This window comes from Dermacentor albipictus, chromosome 1, assembly GCF_038994185.2.
Source record: "Dermacentor albipictus isolate Rhodes 1998 colony chromosome 1, USDA_Dalb.pri_finalv2, whole genome shotgun sequence".
Taxonomy (NCBI): Eukaryota; Metazoa; Arthropoda; class Arachnida; order Ixodida; family Ixodidae; genus Dermacentor; species Dermacentor albipictus.
In genome coordinates, this window is record NC_091821.1 from 401,752,821 (window position 1) to 401,770,451 (window position 17,631).

The 17,631-nt window shown below is 46.2% G+C and overlaps 2 protein-coding genes across 2 annotated transcripts; both read right to left on the reverse strand.

Moving 5' to 3' along the window:
* Positions 1 to 232: 232 nt before the first annotated feature.
* LOC135903561 (salivary anticoagulant protein P23-like) lies at positions 233 to 6,167 on the reverse strand. Its single transcript, XM_065433875.1, has 5 exons — positions 6,072 to 6,167; positions 5,349 to 5,407; positions 3,905 to 4,032; positions 2,877 to 3,059; positions 233 to 1,027 (listed from the first exon to the last, which is right to left on the reverse strand). Exons 2-5 carry the CDS (start codon positions 5,389 to 5,391, stop codon positions 719 to 721), a joined length of 663 nt encoding a protein of 220 aa, XP_065289947.1. The 5' UTR covers positions 5,392 to 5,407; positions 6,072 to 6,167; the 3' UTR covers positions 233 to 718.
* Positions 6,168 to 9,300: 3,133 nt separating this feature from the next.
* Positions 9,301 to 15,113, reverse strand: LOC135903560 (salivary anticoagulant protein P23-like). Its single transcript, XM_065433874.1, has 5 exons — positions 15,013 to 15,113; positions 13,818 to 13,876; positions 12,957 to 13,084; positions 12,201 to 12,383; positions 9,301 to 10,031 (listed from the first exon to the last, which is right to left on the reverse strand). The coding sequence occupies exons 2-5, from the start codon at positions 13,858 to 13,860 to the stop codon at positions 9,723 to 9,725; spliced, it is 663 nt and encodes a 220-aa protein (XP_065289946.1). The 5' UTR covers positions 13,861 to 13,876; positions 15,013 to 15,113; the 3' UTR covers positions 9,301 to 9,722.
* Positions 15,114 to 17,631: the final 2,518 nt, after the last annotated feature.

Genomic DNA, 17,631 nt, shown 5'->3' on the forward strand with positions numbered 1-17,631 from the left:
CCCTCGAACCCTACAACAAGCATGATGCCATGGCTGTCGCCACTTCTATTTGAAAACAGGTTATAATAGTTTTCACAGAACAGCATGCGTCAAAGTCGGTCCTTTTAATCAGTGCCACGCCGATCCCGGGAGCACTAAGTGCCCAAGACACGCAACACATCGCTTTATGCAGTTGATGCAGACCGTACCAACCAATTTAAAACAAATGGACACAAAAGAACCACACGCCGTGAACATTTAAATGTAAGTTTTCTTTATTTTAGGAACATATAAACGCAGCGTCCTTCTTTCTGTGCTAGCACACAGTACACAAAGGTGGGCTTGCAATCCAAACGCTGCAGGCACTTTTTTTTGTAAAAGCCGCAAATCGGGCTTTATTTCTTTGAATAAACTAGACAGTGATAAAGACGAGTGAAAGTGTTCACGCAAAGAAAGCCAAACGTTTCGCATACGGGACCAAGACAACATGACTTCGCTGGAAAAATTCAAAATTATGGGGTTTTACGTGGCAAAACCACTTTCTGATTATGAGGCACGCCGTAGTGGAGGACTCCGGAAATTTCGACCGCCTGGGGTTCTTTAACGTGCACCCAAATCTAAGTACACAGGTGTTTTCGCATGAGTTCGCTGGAAAACGAGACTGCTTGCTTCGTGGCATGACTGAGTCAAGGCCACTTCCGGTATTGTAAGGATCTCGCGCGTTGCACTCAAAGTCCGATTAGACCCTGGGGAACGAGACCGACTCCACAGCACGGCGCAGCAGGTCCTTGTAGTCGTTGTAGAAAATGTGTCTTAGCTCGTCCTTGACTCTGGCCGCTATTTCCTCCTTGAACTTCTGCCTGCGGGCCGAGTTAAGGCTCAGGTCACTGTCGTACGTCACGTCCAGCCGGATGTCCTCGATGAGGAACGTGCGGAGAGTGCCATCCCGACCGATAGGAGCGCTGGCTTCGAACTGAGCCATGGTGTCCTTAACGGCTACGTTCACCCAGATGGTCTTCCAAATGGCAACCAGAGTGTCTCCTTTTGCCTGCGTTTAGTATGACAATGTAAGTCGCTAGCCCAACCTGCAATGTTTGTGCAGTCTATGCAAACCACGTGATTAGACACTGCTTGGCTCAAGATATAGAAGTCTAAGGCCACGGTGCCATGATAAAATCGCGCCTAACAAGATTTTCGAGAGTGCCTTCAATCCACAGAATAGGGATGTACAGCCGCTGAGGTAACCTGACTGCACGAACACCTTTATGTACCAAGAATTTTTCACATAAAATGCCCCCATTGTAGATTAGCAAACCAGGTGCTCGTCTGGTTGACCTCCCTGCCTTATCTGTCCTTGCTCTCTCTCTCTCTGACATAAAAATTATGTATGAATTAAACCCACGCTGTGTGGGCCTGCTCTTTGGCTCTTGCGTACGCTACCTCCTTTACGACCACCTAAAAATCCATTGATGGATCAGAAACTATCCAGTGTGTTCCCCTATTAGCATGGTTCCGCATCGAGAGGCATCATCATCAGCTTCCAGACGTGTCACCCAATGACACCGACGCCTACGGAGCTTGCAGCTCTGCGCGCTGCACTTCGTCTTGTCGGCCAACAACCTTGAAGATGGTCAATATTCAGTGATTCCACGGCAGCACTGCAATATTTGCTATCAGCCCTGCGGCGCGGACCAGACGAACAACTGGTATTCGAAATTAGAGAACTAATTGATACCTCGGCTGCGAAAGAGTACCACGTGACATTTCAGTGGCTTCCAAGTCACTGTGGTGTCACAGGTAACGAACACGCCGATAACACTGCTCGGTCGGCTCTTGAAGCCGGTAAAGAGCAGTCGATACCGTTATCAAGGACAGATGCTGCTAGATAACTACGAATGCTCACACGGGATATCGCGTTCTCCCTGTAGAACACCCGAAGTTTTCAAGGCACCACCTAAACTCTTCTATCCACATTCGCACCCTAGCTGGACACTGCCGATGCGAGGCTACCCTGCTTTGTCAAATATGATTTGGAATGGCTCTTATGAAGTCTCTTGCATTTCGAATGGGATGGGCCAATGACGCATCAGTGGTAGCGAGGACGCTCTTCAATGCGTTCTCTGTGACTGTCCTCATTGCAATTTACAGAGACGATCACTCGCAATCGCGATAAAAGACATTTAACAGATAGCCATTTTAAAATGCTGACATCACAGGCCATTGCAGCGGAGGACTGCGAGGGCATTGTTGCAGCTTTTCAATAGAACATACTTGGACAAGCGTTTGTAGCCGTAATTGACGTTTATGGTGCTGCGAGTGCTACTGTGCTGTGCGGTGATAATTTGCGGTGATAGTGACCGACTTTGATTTTGTATCTCTGCCCCCTTCCTTACTTTCTCTCAACTTTCCTATCGCTTTACTTCCCTTTCCGCTCTCTCCCCAGCGTAGGGGTGCAAACCGGATCTTCCTCTCTGGTTAACCTCCCTGCCTCTCGGCTTTCTTCTGTCTCTTTCTCTCTCTGTCTCCTTTACCATGTTCCGTGAATATCGCAGGGAAGTGCATTGATTAAAACAGCAACTTTTCTACAATAGCGATCCCCAGCAATTCAATGACTAAACTTTTCTAACCGAGCACTTGCATCGTTCCCGCGAATGCAATGTAGACTGCACTCCCAACCGCACACCTTCCTAATCGCAATAATCTACAAGTAAGGTCATTAGATTTTAATGACGGCTTCCTTTTAGGGAAGGCGCCATCTAGTGCTCGGCAAAATCGGGAGAAATCTTTGGGCCGAGACCCTCTCGTAAACACGATTCTCAGAGCCAGTGCGGTCAGGGAAAGCAGCTAGCTCACACTCAGCGTCACGGTCTACACTGCGGAAGGCGCAAACGACTTACCAGCGAGGTGAAGGTAATGTTGAGTCCCTGCATGGCAAGGTTGCAGAATACGACGGTCTGTCCGTCGCGGAGGAAGGGCGCCTGACAGTCTCCCAGCCGCTGCAGAGCGGTGTCCAGGCCACGGATCTCGCCACGCGTCATGTTCACCTTCAGGTCACGGTTGGTGATCTGGGTCTTGTACACCTGCCGGGTACGTCGCGCGAAGAACGCGTATTGTTCAGACGTGTCAGAAGAGATTCCACCACTGTGTTCTCTCGTGAAACGCCATGATGCAGTGACACAGGCAAGTTGGCAAATTCGAGTAATTGGCAATCCATTGTGGTTGTGTAACGGAAAGGTGTGTAACGCAAAGGAATAAAGTAACTAAAGTGAAGCGACCATCGCAGGGAAGCAACTAACATTCCGTCCTTTCTAGTAACCTCGCGCGTAATTTCGGGCGAATCTTCTCTAATAGGAATTCAGCACAAGATTTCTCGTTATAGTTCTTCACATCACTAAGGGCAGATATGCTTCACGGGAAGACCCAAGTTTAAGATAATGCCTGGGTTCTTGTGCAATTAAGCGTTCTTTCTATCAAAATGAATATATATTCTAACCGTTATGCAAAAACTACTGTGAAACTAAAAAGAAAATAATTCTAAGTCATATGCGTACAGAATTTACAGACATTAATCCCCGAGAAGTTCGGAGCTCAACGAAATGACGCTACTTTCGAAGTGATCTCTCTTTTTCTTTCCTCCTTTTTCGTTTTCCTTTATCTCAGTGACCATTGTCGTCATTTCTAAGTACATGGCTGCAACTTCTTACCGACTGCGCGTAGCAAATAATCTGAATATTATCTTGCAGCAGCTCGTGCACTGTTGTTACTCTTCGTCCTATCTCCTTCGCGGCTGGCTTATCTGCGTCAAAATGTCATGTGTTTCCCGATTCAGAACGTACCGGGCGAGGGATACGGCATAATTTTATACACGTTGCACCGATGTCAAATGTGAAACAGCGTCCAGGAGTAACAGCCCTGGCGCGGGTACCTTGAACCTGAAGTCCCCAATGGTCGCATAAGGGAAAAGCCGCGGCGATCCCTTCACGAGGAATGGCATCTTCTCCCGGAAAATGGTGTCCACAAAGGTGTTCGCATCGCTGACGCCCGCCGCCGCCCCTGTTTGGGGGTACACGACAGAATAAATGATTCAGAACATGTAGATTTACAGACTTGGATTGAATTTAAATATTGTACATGGAGGATTCTCGCACCAATTGATAACGAATACAACACGTGTCTATTACTCTGTTAGCGGCGCGAACAGACTCCAAACGCACTCTCCACTGTGGCGTAACAGTTATTGGTTTCATTGTCATTTCTTCTTCCTTTATTTATTTTAGTAATAAGATTTTTTCCTCTATTTTTGCTAGATAAGATGAAAAATGGAGTAGCCGAAGTACTTTTTAAATCAAACTCTCTAAAGAAACTGAAGTATAACAGAGCAGAACAGAAATAAAATTTTGTGACTGCTGAGCAAGTTCGGCCAACTTTTCCCTACAATTTATAGTTGTCGTATGTGACTGTGGGGGGACATAACAACTCTGGTAGGCGTTCCAGACATGCTTGGTGCTGTGTTCTTGAATTCATATCAGTGTTTTCGTGCACTGAACGGGTGCTTCGCTGGGTGTTCTTTCTGTTGAATAACAGCAGTCACAGTTCAAGCTGTGGATGATGTGTCAACTGAGAAAGCTTCCTACGCGAACATATTGTCACGGTACTGCGAACATGGCGACAACGACCACCTTGGCCATTGTGAGGAAGAAGTCGACGGCGAGGCTTGACGGCAGACTATCGGCCAACTTCTCTATCTTGTTGTACACTGTAAATGGTCTGTTGTTATATCTTCATTTGCGTCCAACAATACATAAAGGAATAATTAGTCGCTTGCGGTGGCTTTATGCTTACACCTAAGTGGACACATATGAACATTTACTGCTGCGAGAGAATTGTTCATCATTCAGTAGACGCCTGCTACGATGAACCGGACAGCAGGGACTATAACTGCCATTTACGCACGCTCATTACTTCACGTGCTGTCTACATAAGTGACGACAATTTCTTGTCCAAGTCAGTCAACAAAGAACCCGTACGCGGTTCCGAAACGTCGGGATAATTCATCTGACTTGGTCAGTGACCGTGGCTCTCTTCAGCGAAAGAAAACCAGAAAGCAAAAAAAAACATTATTGAGGTGCTCGGAACCATGTGTCTGAACTTTCTTTTTGTCATGCATACGTGAAACGTATCATGCACAATGTTTTAGATCATTTATCTTTCCAGTGGGTACGTGTTAAGCCATGATTTTAAAAAAATCACTGTATAAATTCGGGACAATAAAGCTTACTTTTTTCATTACGTGTGTAGTTCGTTCGCAGACTGCAATTCACACGGGAATTATCGGTATGGAAAGCATGCTGATGTAGCCCAAAACTCACCATAACCGACAGTTGCCAGCACCAAAATACAGAACTTCAGCATGATGCTTTTATGTTTCCTGAAAAAAAATCAAAATAAATATTACTTCACTTACGCCGTAAAGACACGCCCCCTGCCCTTAATGTTGCTAGCATGTCAACATGAAAACCAAACGCATCGCGTTTGCAAGTTATCTTCAAAGCCATCCGCTACGTTCATCATGGGCATTACCTATATGATAAGTGGCTATGAGCGTGAAAATATGGCTCATTCGTTGATGAATTCGCAAGAATATTTAGCATTTTATCGTCGCAATAAATATGTTTTCTCTTTTCCAATGTTCCGCTTTCTTGGTCAGCTTGTTTTGTTGTCTTGTGTCATTTATCTTCTTAAAATGGATGAGCAAAACGAGTTTTTCTTCTTTCAGCAGCTATACTTTCGTAACACAGCAAGAGCGGACTACGTAGCAGTAAACTCGATTTACGAGCATCACCTTTACGAAGCGTCGGTGCTTTGGATAAACACTGTGCCTTCCTAACCAAGTAAGAGCTGTCACATTTCGTATGAAATGTCACTCAACTGCATCTAGATGCCTAAAGTGACATTTGTTGTCTTCTCTCGGATAAAGTAGCTAAAGCCGTACGATTTCAGCTATGTCCTTGAACTTGCATACTCTAACGAAATGCATTTAAGGTCAAGAAAAAAAGAACAAGTACAGCGTGAAAGAAAGAGCTGGTGCTCACCTTGCCGTCACTCGCAGCAAGAAGTTTCGCTCGACTAAATCAGGCAGCCGCGACGATCACACGCTGACGTCTCGGTCGGAGAGTTTCTTTTTTCCTTTCCCTGGCAACTTTCGCCCTCTCCACCATCGTGGTGATAGGTGCAAGCCTTCGACGCAGTTTCACAATCTCAGCTTGCAGACAAAAGAAAAGAAAAAGGAAAAACACGACCGTGCCAACAGCGCTCTCTTGCGCCTTGGTATCGCGAAGGATCAAACGTATGCGAAATCGGATGCGTTCTACGTGGCACCATTTGCAGCTTTGACGTCGCGTACGCTGACTTCACAGCACTGTGCTCAGCATCGCATTCACGTCTTTGTTTCTTCCTTCTTTCCTTCTTTCTTTCTTTCGTTCGCTCATGCCCGAGGTAAGAGCCCATATACAACTGTGTCAAGTGCGGGTTTTGGAATCGCGTTATTCTGTTCCATTTCGCCCTCCGTGTCTACCCGATCGGCCGCAGTTGGCACAACCGTTCAACCCTGCCTGCCTTGGCGCGACTTTTTCGTTTTTGCTGACCCACATCACGGCCGGCATTTTCTTCTTTCTTTACGCGAATCATCCCCTCCGCATGTGGACTGGCCGTAATTACACACGCGGCGTGCGACGGCGTACGGAACTGCATCTGTTGCTTGCGGTGTGACCTCAGGGCACCACACTCCTAGACGGCGGCGAGCGGACCTTGCAGTTTGTTCGTGCGTGGTTGGTGATCTCCACGACGTCGCCCGGCTTCGAGCTCGACACAGGCTAAGGGGCTGCACGTGTGTTTGCAAGCAGGCGCGAGGCGCGACAAGGTCGTGTTGCCCGGCTGAGTCACCCCAAGTTTCAGCTTTGAATATTTATGACGCGTCCTGCATGGGTGGTCCCCTTCTCTTTGGCGTGACAGTCTCAAGGAATCCATCGATCGTCCTAGCTTTCATCTTCACGCTGGTCGTTGCCGAGTTTTGGCGCATAGCCCACCTTAGCAACTACTTTGCGTGGGCGTTGGCTGTACCCGGGTATGTGCTACACCGTGCGCGATATTGAAATTTGACGGCCCCCCGCAGCTTTGACTAAGCATGTGAAAGCAGAATTATCGTGGAGAGCTCACGTGGCGAGATATCGCACGCCAGACTGGGCTCCTGTAGCAACATACACTCGATGGAAGAAGAAAGTATAAATGGTGCGAAAATAATGACAGAGAGAAATGTTCTCATAAAAATAATTACAATCAAATTATCTTTGGCAATTGAAACTCAATAGGAACCCACAGCGAAGAGGAAAATAATGAAAGAGATGATGATGAAAACGTTTCTTGAGAAAGTAAGGTGGTCTTGGACATCCTATGGGTGGGGTCTCAGGTCCCGAGCTCCACTGACCTCGGCTGCCCGCCATACTCGGTTCATAAGCGCCTTTTGCACCTCCGGGTCCGAGCTGGCGAGCTGTACCTCCCATTGGTTCATACTGGGGGGTTAGTGGTTTACCTAGGTAACTACCTAGATTTCTGGCTTTCATTGTTCATTGCAAGGAATTGTGAACATCAGCGATGCGTTCAACAGAAAGAAAAAAATGAAGCTGTGAGGACTACTTATTTAAAAAGTAGTTTTCCACATTTTCAAAGGCGAAAAGACATGGATGTCGATTTGGTACCAAGAACTCCCCACTGTGACCAAAAATTAAAAACAAAATTATATTAGCTGGAGTGTTAAATGTAAAAGCCACAACTTGCCAACCCGCCGCGGTGGCTTTGCGGCTATGGCGTTGTGCTGCCTAAGCACGAGGTCACGGGATCAAATCCCGGCCTCGGCGGCCGCATTTCGATGGCGGCCAAATAAAAGAAAAAGTGCCTGCGTCCCGTGCATTGGGGGCATCTTAATGACTGCCTGGCGGTCAAAATCAATCCAGAGAGTTCCCCACTACGGCGTGCCTCATAATAAAATCGTGGTTTTGCCACACGAAACCCTAGCATTCAATTCACAATTTTGCCAACGAGAGGCGCCACATTAACGGGGCTCTCATGAATAACTTTGGACACGTTTTCTGCTATAACTGCACCCAACGCCCGGTACAATCCCCATTTATTTTCTATTCCATCATCCTGGGTTCGATCCCTTATCGCTGGCTCACGCTGAGCGCCGAAATGCCGCAGCCACTTGGTCATAGCGGTGGGTGAACACATAAGTGTCAGTGTAGCTAATTTCTCCTTGAGTTGTGGGTATCATTAGTAGCATCAGTTCTTCAAGAGAACTCGGAACGACCAGCCGTTATTCGTAAAGCTTCTTTGACGAGTGCCCGTGGTGCACAGACATACCCAAACTAAAACGCATCCCATGGGAGTGCCCCAGGAGGCCTCCGCACATAGACAGCCCCATATTACACCAACATCCACTAATGAGGAATAGGCAGCGGGAGGCTTGCGGACGAGGCCCGGGAGAGCCAATTGGCTCTTCTGGACCAAGCCCAGCGAACCGCTCGGGCCAGTGGGGCCCTGGAATAGGGGCTCCAACCATCGCGCCTTATTTTATTTATATTCAATAAAGTTTTTACTCACCACTCACTCTTTGCACACCAATTCATTTACTTTGTCTCCTTTGGAAAATCGAAAAAAGGAAGTAGTGATATCCTTTCTCAAAACTAATCCCTGCAAACTATTTATAATAATATTAGTTATATCAGTTCATTCTTAAACCAGCGCTTACATGGCTTTCAACGATTGCATCAAATGTTTTATTGAATGTAATGTTTGATGTTGTTGAAAGAATGCAGATGCGTCTTTTTCTGACCTTTGCTGGTCACCTTGTAATGTCAATACTGGGGTCACTCTGTTAGCTCTCACTTTAGGCTTTGCGCATTGCGTAAATCTAGGAATATTTCACCAATAGCAAAAAGAAAGAACAATGACAAAATAGAAGGCGCTTCTTCTGCAACGCATATAAATTTGTTACCTATAAGTCACAGCAAGGAAGAAGGAAACAATGCACGGAGAACAATCACACAAGTGTGTGATAGAAGCGCGACCCCTGTCTCGAAAATGTATCGAGCTCGAAGAATACAAGCGTGACGCACTTGAATGGTGCACCACTGGCACTAGAGTATAAGAATGTGTAGTGAACGGTGTTCCAATTTCCGCGTGAAATCGATGTCTGATGAGCAGCAAAAGACACACAGGCCACAACAAATGCTACAATTAAAATAAATACTCAGCGAGACACATGCGTTCTTCTCTCTATTCTTTTTTATTTTTCTCTTGTCAGAGTCACGGGGTGTGTTTGTTCACTTTACGTGAACCACATAGGGTAAACCCCTAAATTGTTAAAAAAATAAGAGCACCTCCACCTTTGCTGTCGACTGAACCTCTACATCTCAAAAGTGACATGATGCTAACGAGCATTTTACTTTTGTTTTTCACTCACCTGAAGCTTATTGCTTCAAAGACAACAGAAGGTGCTTTTAGGGATGGGATACAGATATATTTACTCCCGCAATGGTTTTCGCGATGCTCGTAGCGAAGCAATGCATTTTCATAGTTAAACCACCGTACAGCCAACTTCTCGTGCTTATCAGTTTCGTAGAATTTTTGGTGTGTGTGTGTGCGTGCGCGACGCATTCCGGGGCGTTGACGTGCCTCTCCGACACGTTCTACGCTCGCGGAAAGTAGGTGTCGGCAACGGCCCTCTCGAGCACCTGCTTGTACTCGTTGTAGATGACCTCGTACAGGGCGGTCTGCACCTTCTTCTCGAGCTCCTTCTTGAACTCCTTCTTGCGGTCGTCGCCGAGGCCGAGTGATTTGTCGTACTTGGTCTTCAGCTCGAGCTCCTTGATGCGGAACGTCTGCACGCTGGCGTCCTTGCCAGGCAGCGCGGCCGCCTCGAAGTCGGTCAGCACCTTGGTGGCGTTCACGTGCACCCAGATGCTCTTGATCGTGCCCGCGAGGTTGTCACCTTTGGTCTGTGCGACGAGAAGCGCGAAAGGGGGGTTAGCAGCTCCGCGCGGTAAAGCACGGCAGGCGTTGGAACGTAAGCGGGACGATTTTGGTTATTCCTTTTTCGCCCCATTTTCAAATTTTTTTCAAGTTTAAGCGTGAAATTAACAACGTTTCGCCGAGTAAAGTGATATCTTGTATTCGGGACGTTACAACGCAATGGCGCAAAATGGTTTTCGCGAGTATGCTGCCCACGACTATTTCAATCGAGAGATACTATAAAGTGGTGGACAACCTGAGACTGGCAGTGGTAAATATGGCACCTCAACGAGCATTGCTACAGATGCTCCAGCCAATTACGTTCACTCATTTCTGTGACGTCCCAGCGGATGCGAACTTCTTACAGTATCGCGTTTCTCAGGGACTGTGTTTTGTAGCGGAATCGCGGAAGACAGGTGCAGCGCGGTTTTGTGGGTGGAGCTCGAGCAGAATTATTTGCTTGGTCAGCGCCGTATAGACACTTCAAGACAGTGATATTCCGCGTAGCCTACAGCTTCTGTGAAATTCCGTGAAGACGTTGGCTGACCTCTAAGCTGCTGGCATCTGTTTATTATTTCTTGGCGTCGCAGATTCTCGAAAGGAAAGTCATTATAAGTGTACAAACGCAAGTTTTGCGCTAGATCTGTAGTATCGCATGGTATTAGGTAATATAACAACGTGCCAAGCTGCTCACACCCTTTTCCAAAAAAGAAACAGGCAAGCAGGCTTTGTGCAGTGCTTCACGACACTCGTTGCATGGAGTGCCACACTAACGATAACAAACGTCACTCTTCCACAATACATTTTGATCCGAGAAACCTGTGGTGTGGGGGCAAATTGCGAAACAAGAGTTGAGTTAACTCTTGCATGGATACGCTTGATTCAACGGGCCTTAGGTCCATGACACTGTACTGAAAGAATGCAAGTTACAAGCACTCATGTGGCTGATCAAGCGAACAATACACAAAACGATGAGACAAACGTTGTGTGCGATAGCATCACGTTCGTAACAAACAGCTGCGCCATACTGTGATATACCGTAGAACACTAATAGATAATAAACGACCATCAAATTATCAATAAGCACATGAAAATGTTGGCCTCTACTTTGCACTGTTCCAGCACATAGCCGATCTGAGTGCCGAGTTTGCTATCCTACTAATTCACGTGGGATAAATCTAGCAAGTACATTGAAAATCGTAAAACGAAAGCACTGGGTGGCTACTGGAACGACTGGATTGGTACGCGCTAACCACTGAATATTACAACAGGGACCCAATTCACGAACATATGTGCTCAAGACACCTATTACCGTCATGTCACTCGTTCCGTGATTGACCGTACGAATGATTTTATGAGTAGGAACACTGACGCATCCGTGTCTGACCTGGCGGAGGCAATTTTAGGATGAATTTTGATGCAGCCAGAACATTATGATTGACTATCAGAGTAAAGCCCTGATTTTTCTAACCTATCACCCTATTTTAGTGTCACCAAACAATAAGCGAGAGATACAGCATCAGAACAACGGCTCGACCACCGTGAAACACGGTTACACTACGCAATTGTCTCTCTTTCTCTGTGTTTTAACATCAATTAGAGATGCCTTAGTTAGCGGCCATGCATAGCTGGCTCATATCTACAGCCCGATTTGCCCGCACAGTTTGTTGTCGGGTATGGCTTGTGCCAGATATCATCGCCCTAGTTGTCACCACCATAATTTTTATCAAGGATTTTTTTAGAACATCTGTTGCTGCAGTTTCCTGATGTTGGTGCGCAGGTTTGATCACCCGTAAAACAAACGCATTCTGCGCATTCTATGAAAGCGAAAACAAAATTAATTTTTGGCGTAAATATTAAAGCAGTATGCTTAGCATTCAGGAAGGATTGAGTTGTATCCTGCGATTGGACAGTTCATGACACTTGGCTGCAGGTTAATGTGCGGCTTCAAACAGCAGTAGTAGTAGTAAATGACCTTATTGGGGTCCTGAGGAGCTAGGCAGTGGGTCCGCTAGGTAGATCCAGCAATTTGTTTGCCCATTGCTTACTACGCTGGTCACACGTGCGTCGCTGCATACGAATATCATTAATGCTTGCACGCTGTACTTTAGTGGCACCTCCGACGACGGGAAAGCTATCTGCAGCCGTCTGTTTACCTTGGCCGTGAAGGTGGTGTTGATACCGCTCAGGTCGAGTTCGCAGCTGACGGTGGTCTTGCCTGCGACCAGCACCGGGGGCTGGCAGCTGCCCTTGCGGTGTGGCGCAGTGTCCAGGTGTCGTATGGCGCCTTCGGTCGCGTTGACCTTCAGGTCGCGGTTGAACAGGCCCGTGGACTCTATCTGCGCGTTCATGTTTGCGGGCGTGTCATGTTGAGTAAGCCACTTCTTTTAGCGCTGCAGCGACTGGCATTTTTGGGGGAGGGCAAATTAGTACATTTCTACAATATTTACCTATAGTTTCGAAGTCCGCAAAGGACACAAATGACACAATTGGCTGAGCGCCTTGTGACAGATTCTTTAGGACGCCTCGGCTACTGAACCTCAGGGGAGTGAACAGAGCCCCTCTCCATTTTCAAGAAATCTGAAACGACTGTAGCGATGACAATTCTGCATACGCGCTGTATAGTATGCCATCTCAATGCAAGTACTGTCAGGTGCGGTGGCTCCGAAGCCTTTGTCAAACACTGTACTTATACGAATCGAGAAGTAGATTTTACGTGTTATCAATAAGTGCAAGAAAGTTCATTTCGATAAAAATTAACGAAGATTTACTCGGGGAGAAAACAATGTATAAATATAAACAAATTTTTTTGCGACACGACCTACTTCCTTGGGTGTCAAGGAAAGGGGCGAAGAGCAGCAGTTAAAATCTTGGTTCTTGTCGCAAAACAAAAGCTGAAACAATAAACCTACCTTAAACTTGAAATCGGGAATGGTTGCGAATGGGTATAGCCTGGTGTTTCCCCTAACCAGCGAAGGCATCTTCTGCTGAAGAACCGTGTCCATGAACACGTTTGAGTCCATAATAGTCGCCGCCGATGCTGATAAGAGAAAAATGACAGATGAAAAAAACGTATTCGCACAGCTTACGTCGCTCACGCGGTCAGCTCCGCAACCTCCCAAACCTCGAATTCTATTGATCCAGACATTTATTGCATGAATAGAAAAACTTTTTGAAAATAACACACAATTGGGGAGGATTTTCTTTTTCTGTACACAATGCGTAGCCATAGCAGGAAAGTAAGGTTACAAACGTATATATAGACATGAATAAATTCACGTGGATTACATAGCTACCATTTACATATAGAAAGCAGTCTTACAAATAAATATAAAAGGTGCTTGTATTACTTGACAAGATTGAGTACTTCCGGAGTTCTCTGGTATTATGATAATTTTATCTAGGGCACTCATATTTATGGATATAGTTATTTCATTAAACACTTGCAAACGAAAGAAGCCTCTTAATAAATTTTCTTCACGTAAGTTAGGTAAGAAAATTTGCTTCTTTTTTCTAAGCAGAAGATTCCATCAATTCTTCGAAATATAATAAAATTCTTACAAATCCGGTGTTACTGCTGAAAATGTCAAGTAATGCGCATCTCATTAATACATGAAGAGAATGCTTGTTAATAATTGTACCTAGTGCTTCCGGCAGTGTGGTTTGTAATTTAATTCAAGAAGTTCCTCATACTTTGAGTAGCATCGTTTATACATATATTCATTTAACTCGCTGTCCTAGGAATAAAAACATCATTAGCCAGTTTTACTTACCGTAGGCCAGAACGGCAGCAAAAATCAGGTAAAACTTGTGCATCTTGATGGTGTTGAAACTGCGAAATTTCAGGAAACAATCATTAGCTTAACACGTTTAACTCCCTTTGTCTCAAGTGATGAAAACCAACAGAGCAAGGAGTTTCACAAACGATTCACAAGTATCTTAATGTGGTGGTCGCTGGCTGAATTCCTGGGCCGCAAGATTACTATCTATCATACCTTGCGAACGTTGCCAAGTATTTTTTTCTTCGATACCTCTAACGGGTCCACTGTGCGGATTAATTATACGGTCTTATCATTTCCTTCCTTTCTTTCCTTCTTTCTTTCTTTCTTTTTTATTTCTTTCTTTACAGGGATATCGCCCAGTAGGGGCAAACGACGGCCTCATTTCTGTCTAGGTTAACAGATATCCGCACCTAAGCACGTACCAGAGAAGGTTGAAATACGCAGTCTCTTCGAGTGGTTCCAGCTATCTTTGTGTCGTTTCTCGTCAGTTCATTGGATTTTAACATAATGCACGTGACAGCGTGTAGTGATTGCCGGAGAAAAAAATTAACAATGCCAACACTACCATGCAAGCAGCTCTGGGTACGGAAAGGTTCCATAAATACAGAGTCATTTATTCTCCAACAAAATAAATGAGATATATGCACGCGCTTGCTTTTAGTCTATGACAGCGCTGGCCGCATCATACCAAACATTTAAACAGCATATACGCTTCATGCTTTTCCCTCTGACAACAGTGACGTACACGCGCGAGCAGAAGCATACGGACCAGGGATTGCGCGGTAAAACTGGTTTTCTCCTCTGCCTGTGAGTGTAACCTGAAATTATAGACTGCAATCCAAACTTGTCGTTGCGAATTTTCTAGTGCGCTTGTCAGTTTCCGTTTACGCCTATTAATTACGCAGAAATTCTGTTTTTTTTTCGGCTACCCTGTAGTCCGTATTACTTTTGCTCACGGGTGTACTCTACACCGTTTGAGAATCTTTTGACACATCTACCCCGTTTGTAGCAACAGACTTCGTTCTGTGTCGACAATTGTGAAATTAAATATAAAACATTTACGTTGCAAAAACCAGTACGAGTCGTTGTTTCACATGGCTAAAACATCTATGCGTAGCGGTTGACACACGCGCAAGCAGCGCAGAGGCAACGTCGCCGGCAGCGTCCGCGACGGCGCTCGCCTTACCTTTTCCAGCTGACTCTGGCAAGCTGTTCCGGCCGACTGAAACGGGAACCCGCCCCGTGCCGCTGACGCTACGTCTCCCAGCGGCCGCGATCCTTTTTTCTTCTTTGTCTCTTATCTTATCCTGGAGGACGTCGCGCATAATAAGCGGTGTGCGACCCTTGAAGCAAGCCCTGTACCCTCGCGGGCAATCGGAAACCAGTTTCAATCCTCCCCCGTCAGCCGACCTAACGGGAGGAAAACGCGCACTTTTTTTCCTTCTCTCTGCTGTATGACGTGAGCTTTACCTTACCGTTGTGCAAGCTATGAAAGATGGGTGTGCGTGAGTGTCCGTAATGAGTGAACGAGCGTATGTCGATTGGTTGCGCGCGCGCGCGCTTGCGTGTGTGTGTGTGTGTGTGTGCGTGTGTGTGTGTGTGTGTGTGCGTGCGTGCGTGCGTGTGTGTGTGTGTGTGTGTGTGTGTGTGTGTGTGTGTGCGTGTGTGTGTGCGTGTGTGTGTGCGTGTGTGCGTGTGTGTGTGCGTGTGTGCGTGTGTGTGCGTGTGTGCGTGTGTGTGTGTGTGTGTGTGTCAGCACATTCATTTCTGGTTACTTTGTGCGTACTACTTCTTGATTACAATTCACAACTTTAATGTTGATAATTTCTTCTTTTTTTGCCCTCTGCATACATCATTACACAAGTGTATGGTACACTCGACGACTCTAATCAGTTTTTATTAGCGTAACTAGGCCATCAGGTTCGATCACTCACCTAAGTCGAACCTACGATGCATTGCCCTGGTGATTCAACTCCGTACTCTAGACTGAGTTGACGACGTAGTAATACGCAAGGCAGTGAAACATGTTTATTGTAGCGACCAGTCTGGTACTCATCGCGGCATAGAGAAACCTGTATTCACACGATCGCGCTTTCGACTGGCCCGCCAGATGCAGCTTGTACTGCAATGTCAGTCTAACCGTCGAGTCAGGCGTTCGCCTGTGATGGCGTCGACTCCGCGTCCTACATATTTTGAAATTTGTCAAGTACGATTATCCACATTTTCGCTAAATCTGCAAGCATTGCGCGATAGCTGCTTTCGTGTGCGCAGTTCAGTAGGTTTAACTTTGCTACTATTTTATAAATTTGTCCATGTATTTATGACGCATGAATTTTTTTATTTCTTTTTGCATGCAGCGTCCAAGGAAGTTACACCAATTTCTCGCAGTTCCGCTGAGTTTGACATAAAAGACCTCTCACATCAGTCGTTAGATAAGCAACGAAAAACACCGCCGTGGTGCAGATGCACCAACATTGCGCGTCGTTAGAGCACAGCTCATGGTCCATAAGCCATGGACGAATTTACTAACAGTGAAGCGCTCAGCTCTTCTCTTTCGCTGAACTGTCATACTTTTTGTGGTGGTATAGTGCGGTGCTCGTCGACAGATAACAGATGATATTTGCACCAGCACAACTTAATCACTTTAATTTTCTATCGAGGAGTTTAAAGCACCAGACAGGACGCCTGTATACCAAGAGGACAACGAGAGAGAGTCTGGGATAAAGCTTCAAGTGGGTCGTCGTTTGTACCAGTGGGACTTGTTTGCGCTGGCATTGCTTTTGGGTCTTAAAGAAGTGGGCTAACTTGCGATATTCCTCGGCGCGTCGACCCCGTTCGGTGATGGCATGCATTCGAACACACCGACGTGGTGAGGATGGAACTGACGGTGCCCAAGGTATTGAAAGGCTTACGTCCAAAATTTTTTTTTTTAATCTCTGCCGTAATGGACCCCACGCGAACCCTCAAACTTATGTGGCACCTCTGGCACGAAAATAGTCCCGACAGCGAGCTACTGCCTCATCTGCACTAAGCATTTGTTCGTTGTGTTTGTTCCAACGCGGAATGATCTGGGCCGCAGGTGCACGTTTGAGCTCTACGACACCTACAACTAAAGCAGCGACCATGGGCATATCTGCGACACTGAAGTATATTGCATTATTTTGTGACCTCAACATCTTCGCACTGACAGCCGCTCTGCAATGGAGCACCCAGCAGAACGACTGCAAGTTGGGAAGATCGGAAATAATTTATTATAGACGGCACGCAAAGAGACAGGGGCACTAAGCAAGAAAGGATCAGGGCATCCTTGGGTTACTGGCTTTGTGTCCCTGCCCTTCTGCACATCGTTTACAATGAAGGAGCACCTGCAGCATAGCTTTCCCGCTGAGAAATTTGCCAGAAACGCTTTGCTACTTGTTAATACCTGCTAGCCGATGGCTATCCGATCAAATTTCGATAAATCAACGTGTTACTCATGGATTATTGTGCCCCGCCGTACAACCTATACGTGGTAGTGGTACTGCAGACTCGTTACTGGCGTATCAAGCTCCTGTGCATTAACCATACCCGACAGTTGACTTTCTATAGTATAGGACATACTTACACACAAGTTACACTTGCCACCTGCCTGCTGGATCGGCCAGCCCATCGGCGTGGTTCTAAATGATAGGTTGCGTCACTTCACAACTGTTTACGAACTATACAATGTTAGAAGGAAAGTGGCGGGGTTTTGCCCCATTTTTTTTTTCAGCGATTGCTCAACCAGTCATGATGAACGATGCACGTTGTTCGACGGTAAAAAGTA

What these genes read in the sequence shown, in the direction of transcription:
- LOC135903561 (XM_065433875.1), bottom strand. Translation starts at nt 5,391, where the DNA reads ATGCTGAAGTTCTGTATTTTGGTGCTGGCAACTGTCGGTTATG. An exon ending in GCTGGCAACTGTCGGTTATG is followed by an intron (nt 4,033 to 5,348) that starts GTGAGTTTTGGG and finishes ACCCCCAAACAG; the next exon opens with GGGCGGCGGCGGGCGTCAGC. An exon ending in TTGGGGACTTCAGGTTCAAG is followed by an intron (nt 3,060 to 3,904) that starts GTACCCGCGCCA and finishes CGTACCCGGCAG; the next exon opens with GTGTACAAGACCCAGATCAC.
- LOC135903560 (XM_065433874.1), bottom strand. Translation starts at nt 13,860, where the DNA reads ATGCACAAGTTTTACCTGATTTTTGCTGCCGTTCTGGCCTACG. An exon ending in TGCTGCCGTTCTGGCCTACG is followed by an intron (nt 13,085 to 13,817) that starts GTAAGTAAAACT and finishes TTCTCTTATCAG; the next exon opens with CATCGGCGGCGACTATTATG. An exon ending in TTCCCGATTTCAAGTTTAAG is followed by an intron (nt 12,384 to 12,956) that starts GTAGGTTTATTG and finishes ATGAACGCGCAG; the next exon opens with ATAGAGTCCACGGGCCTGTT.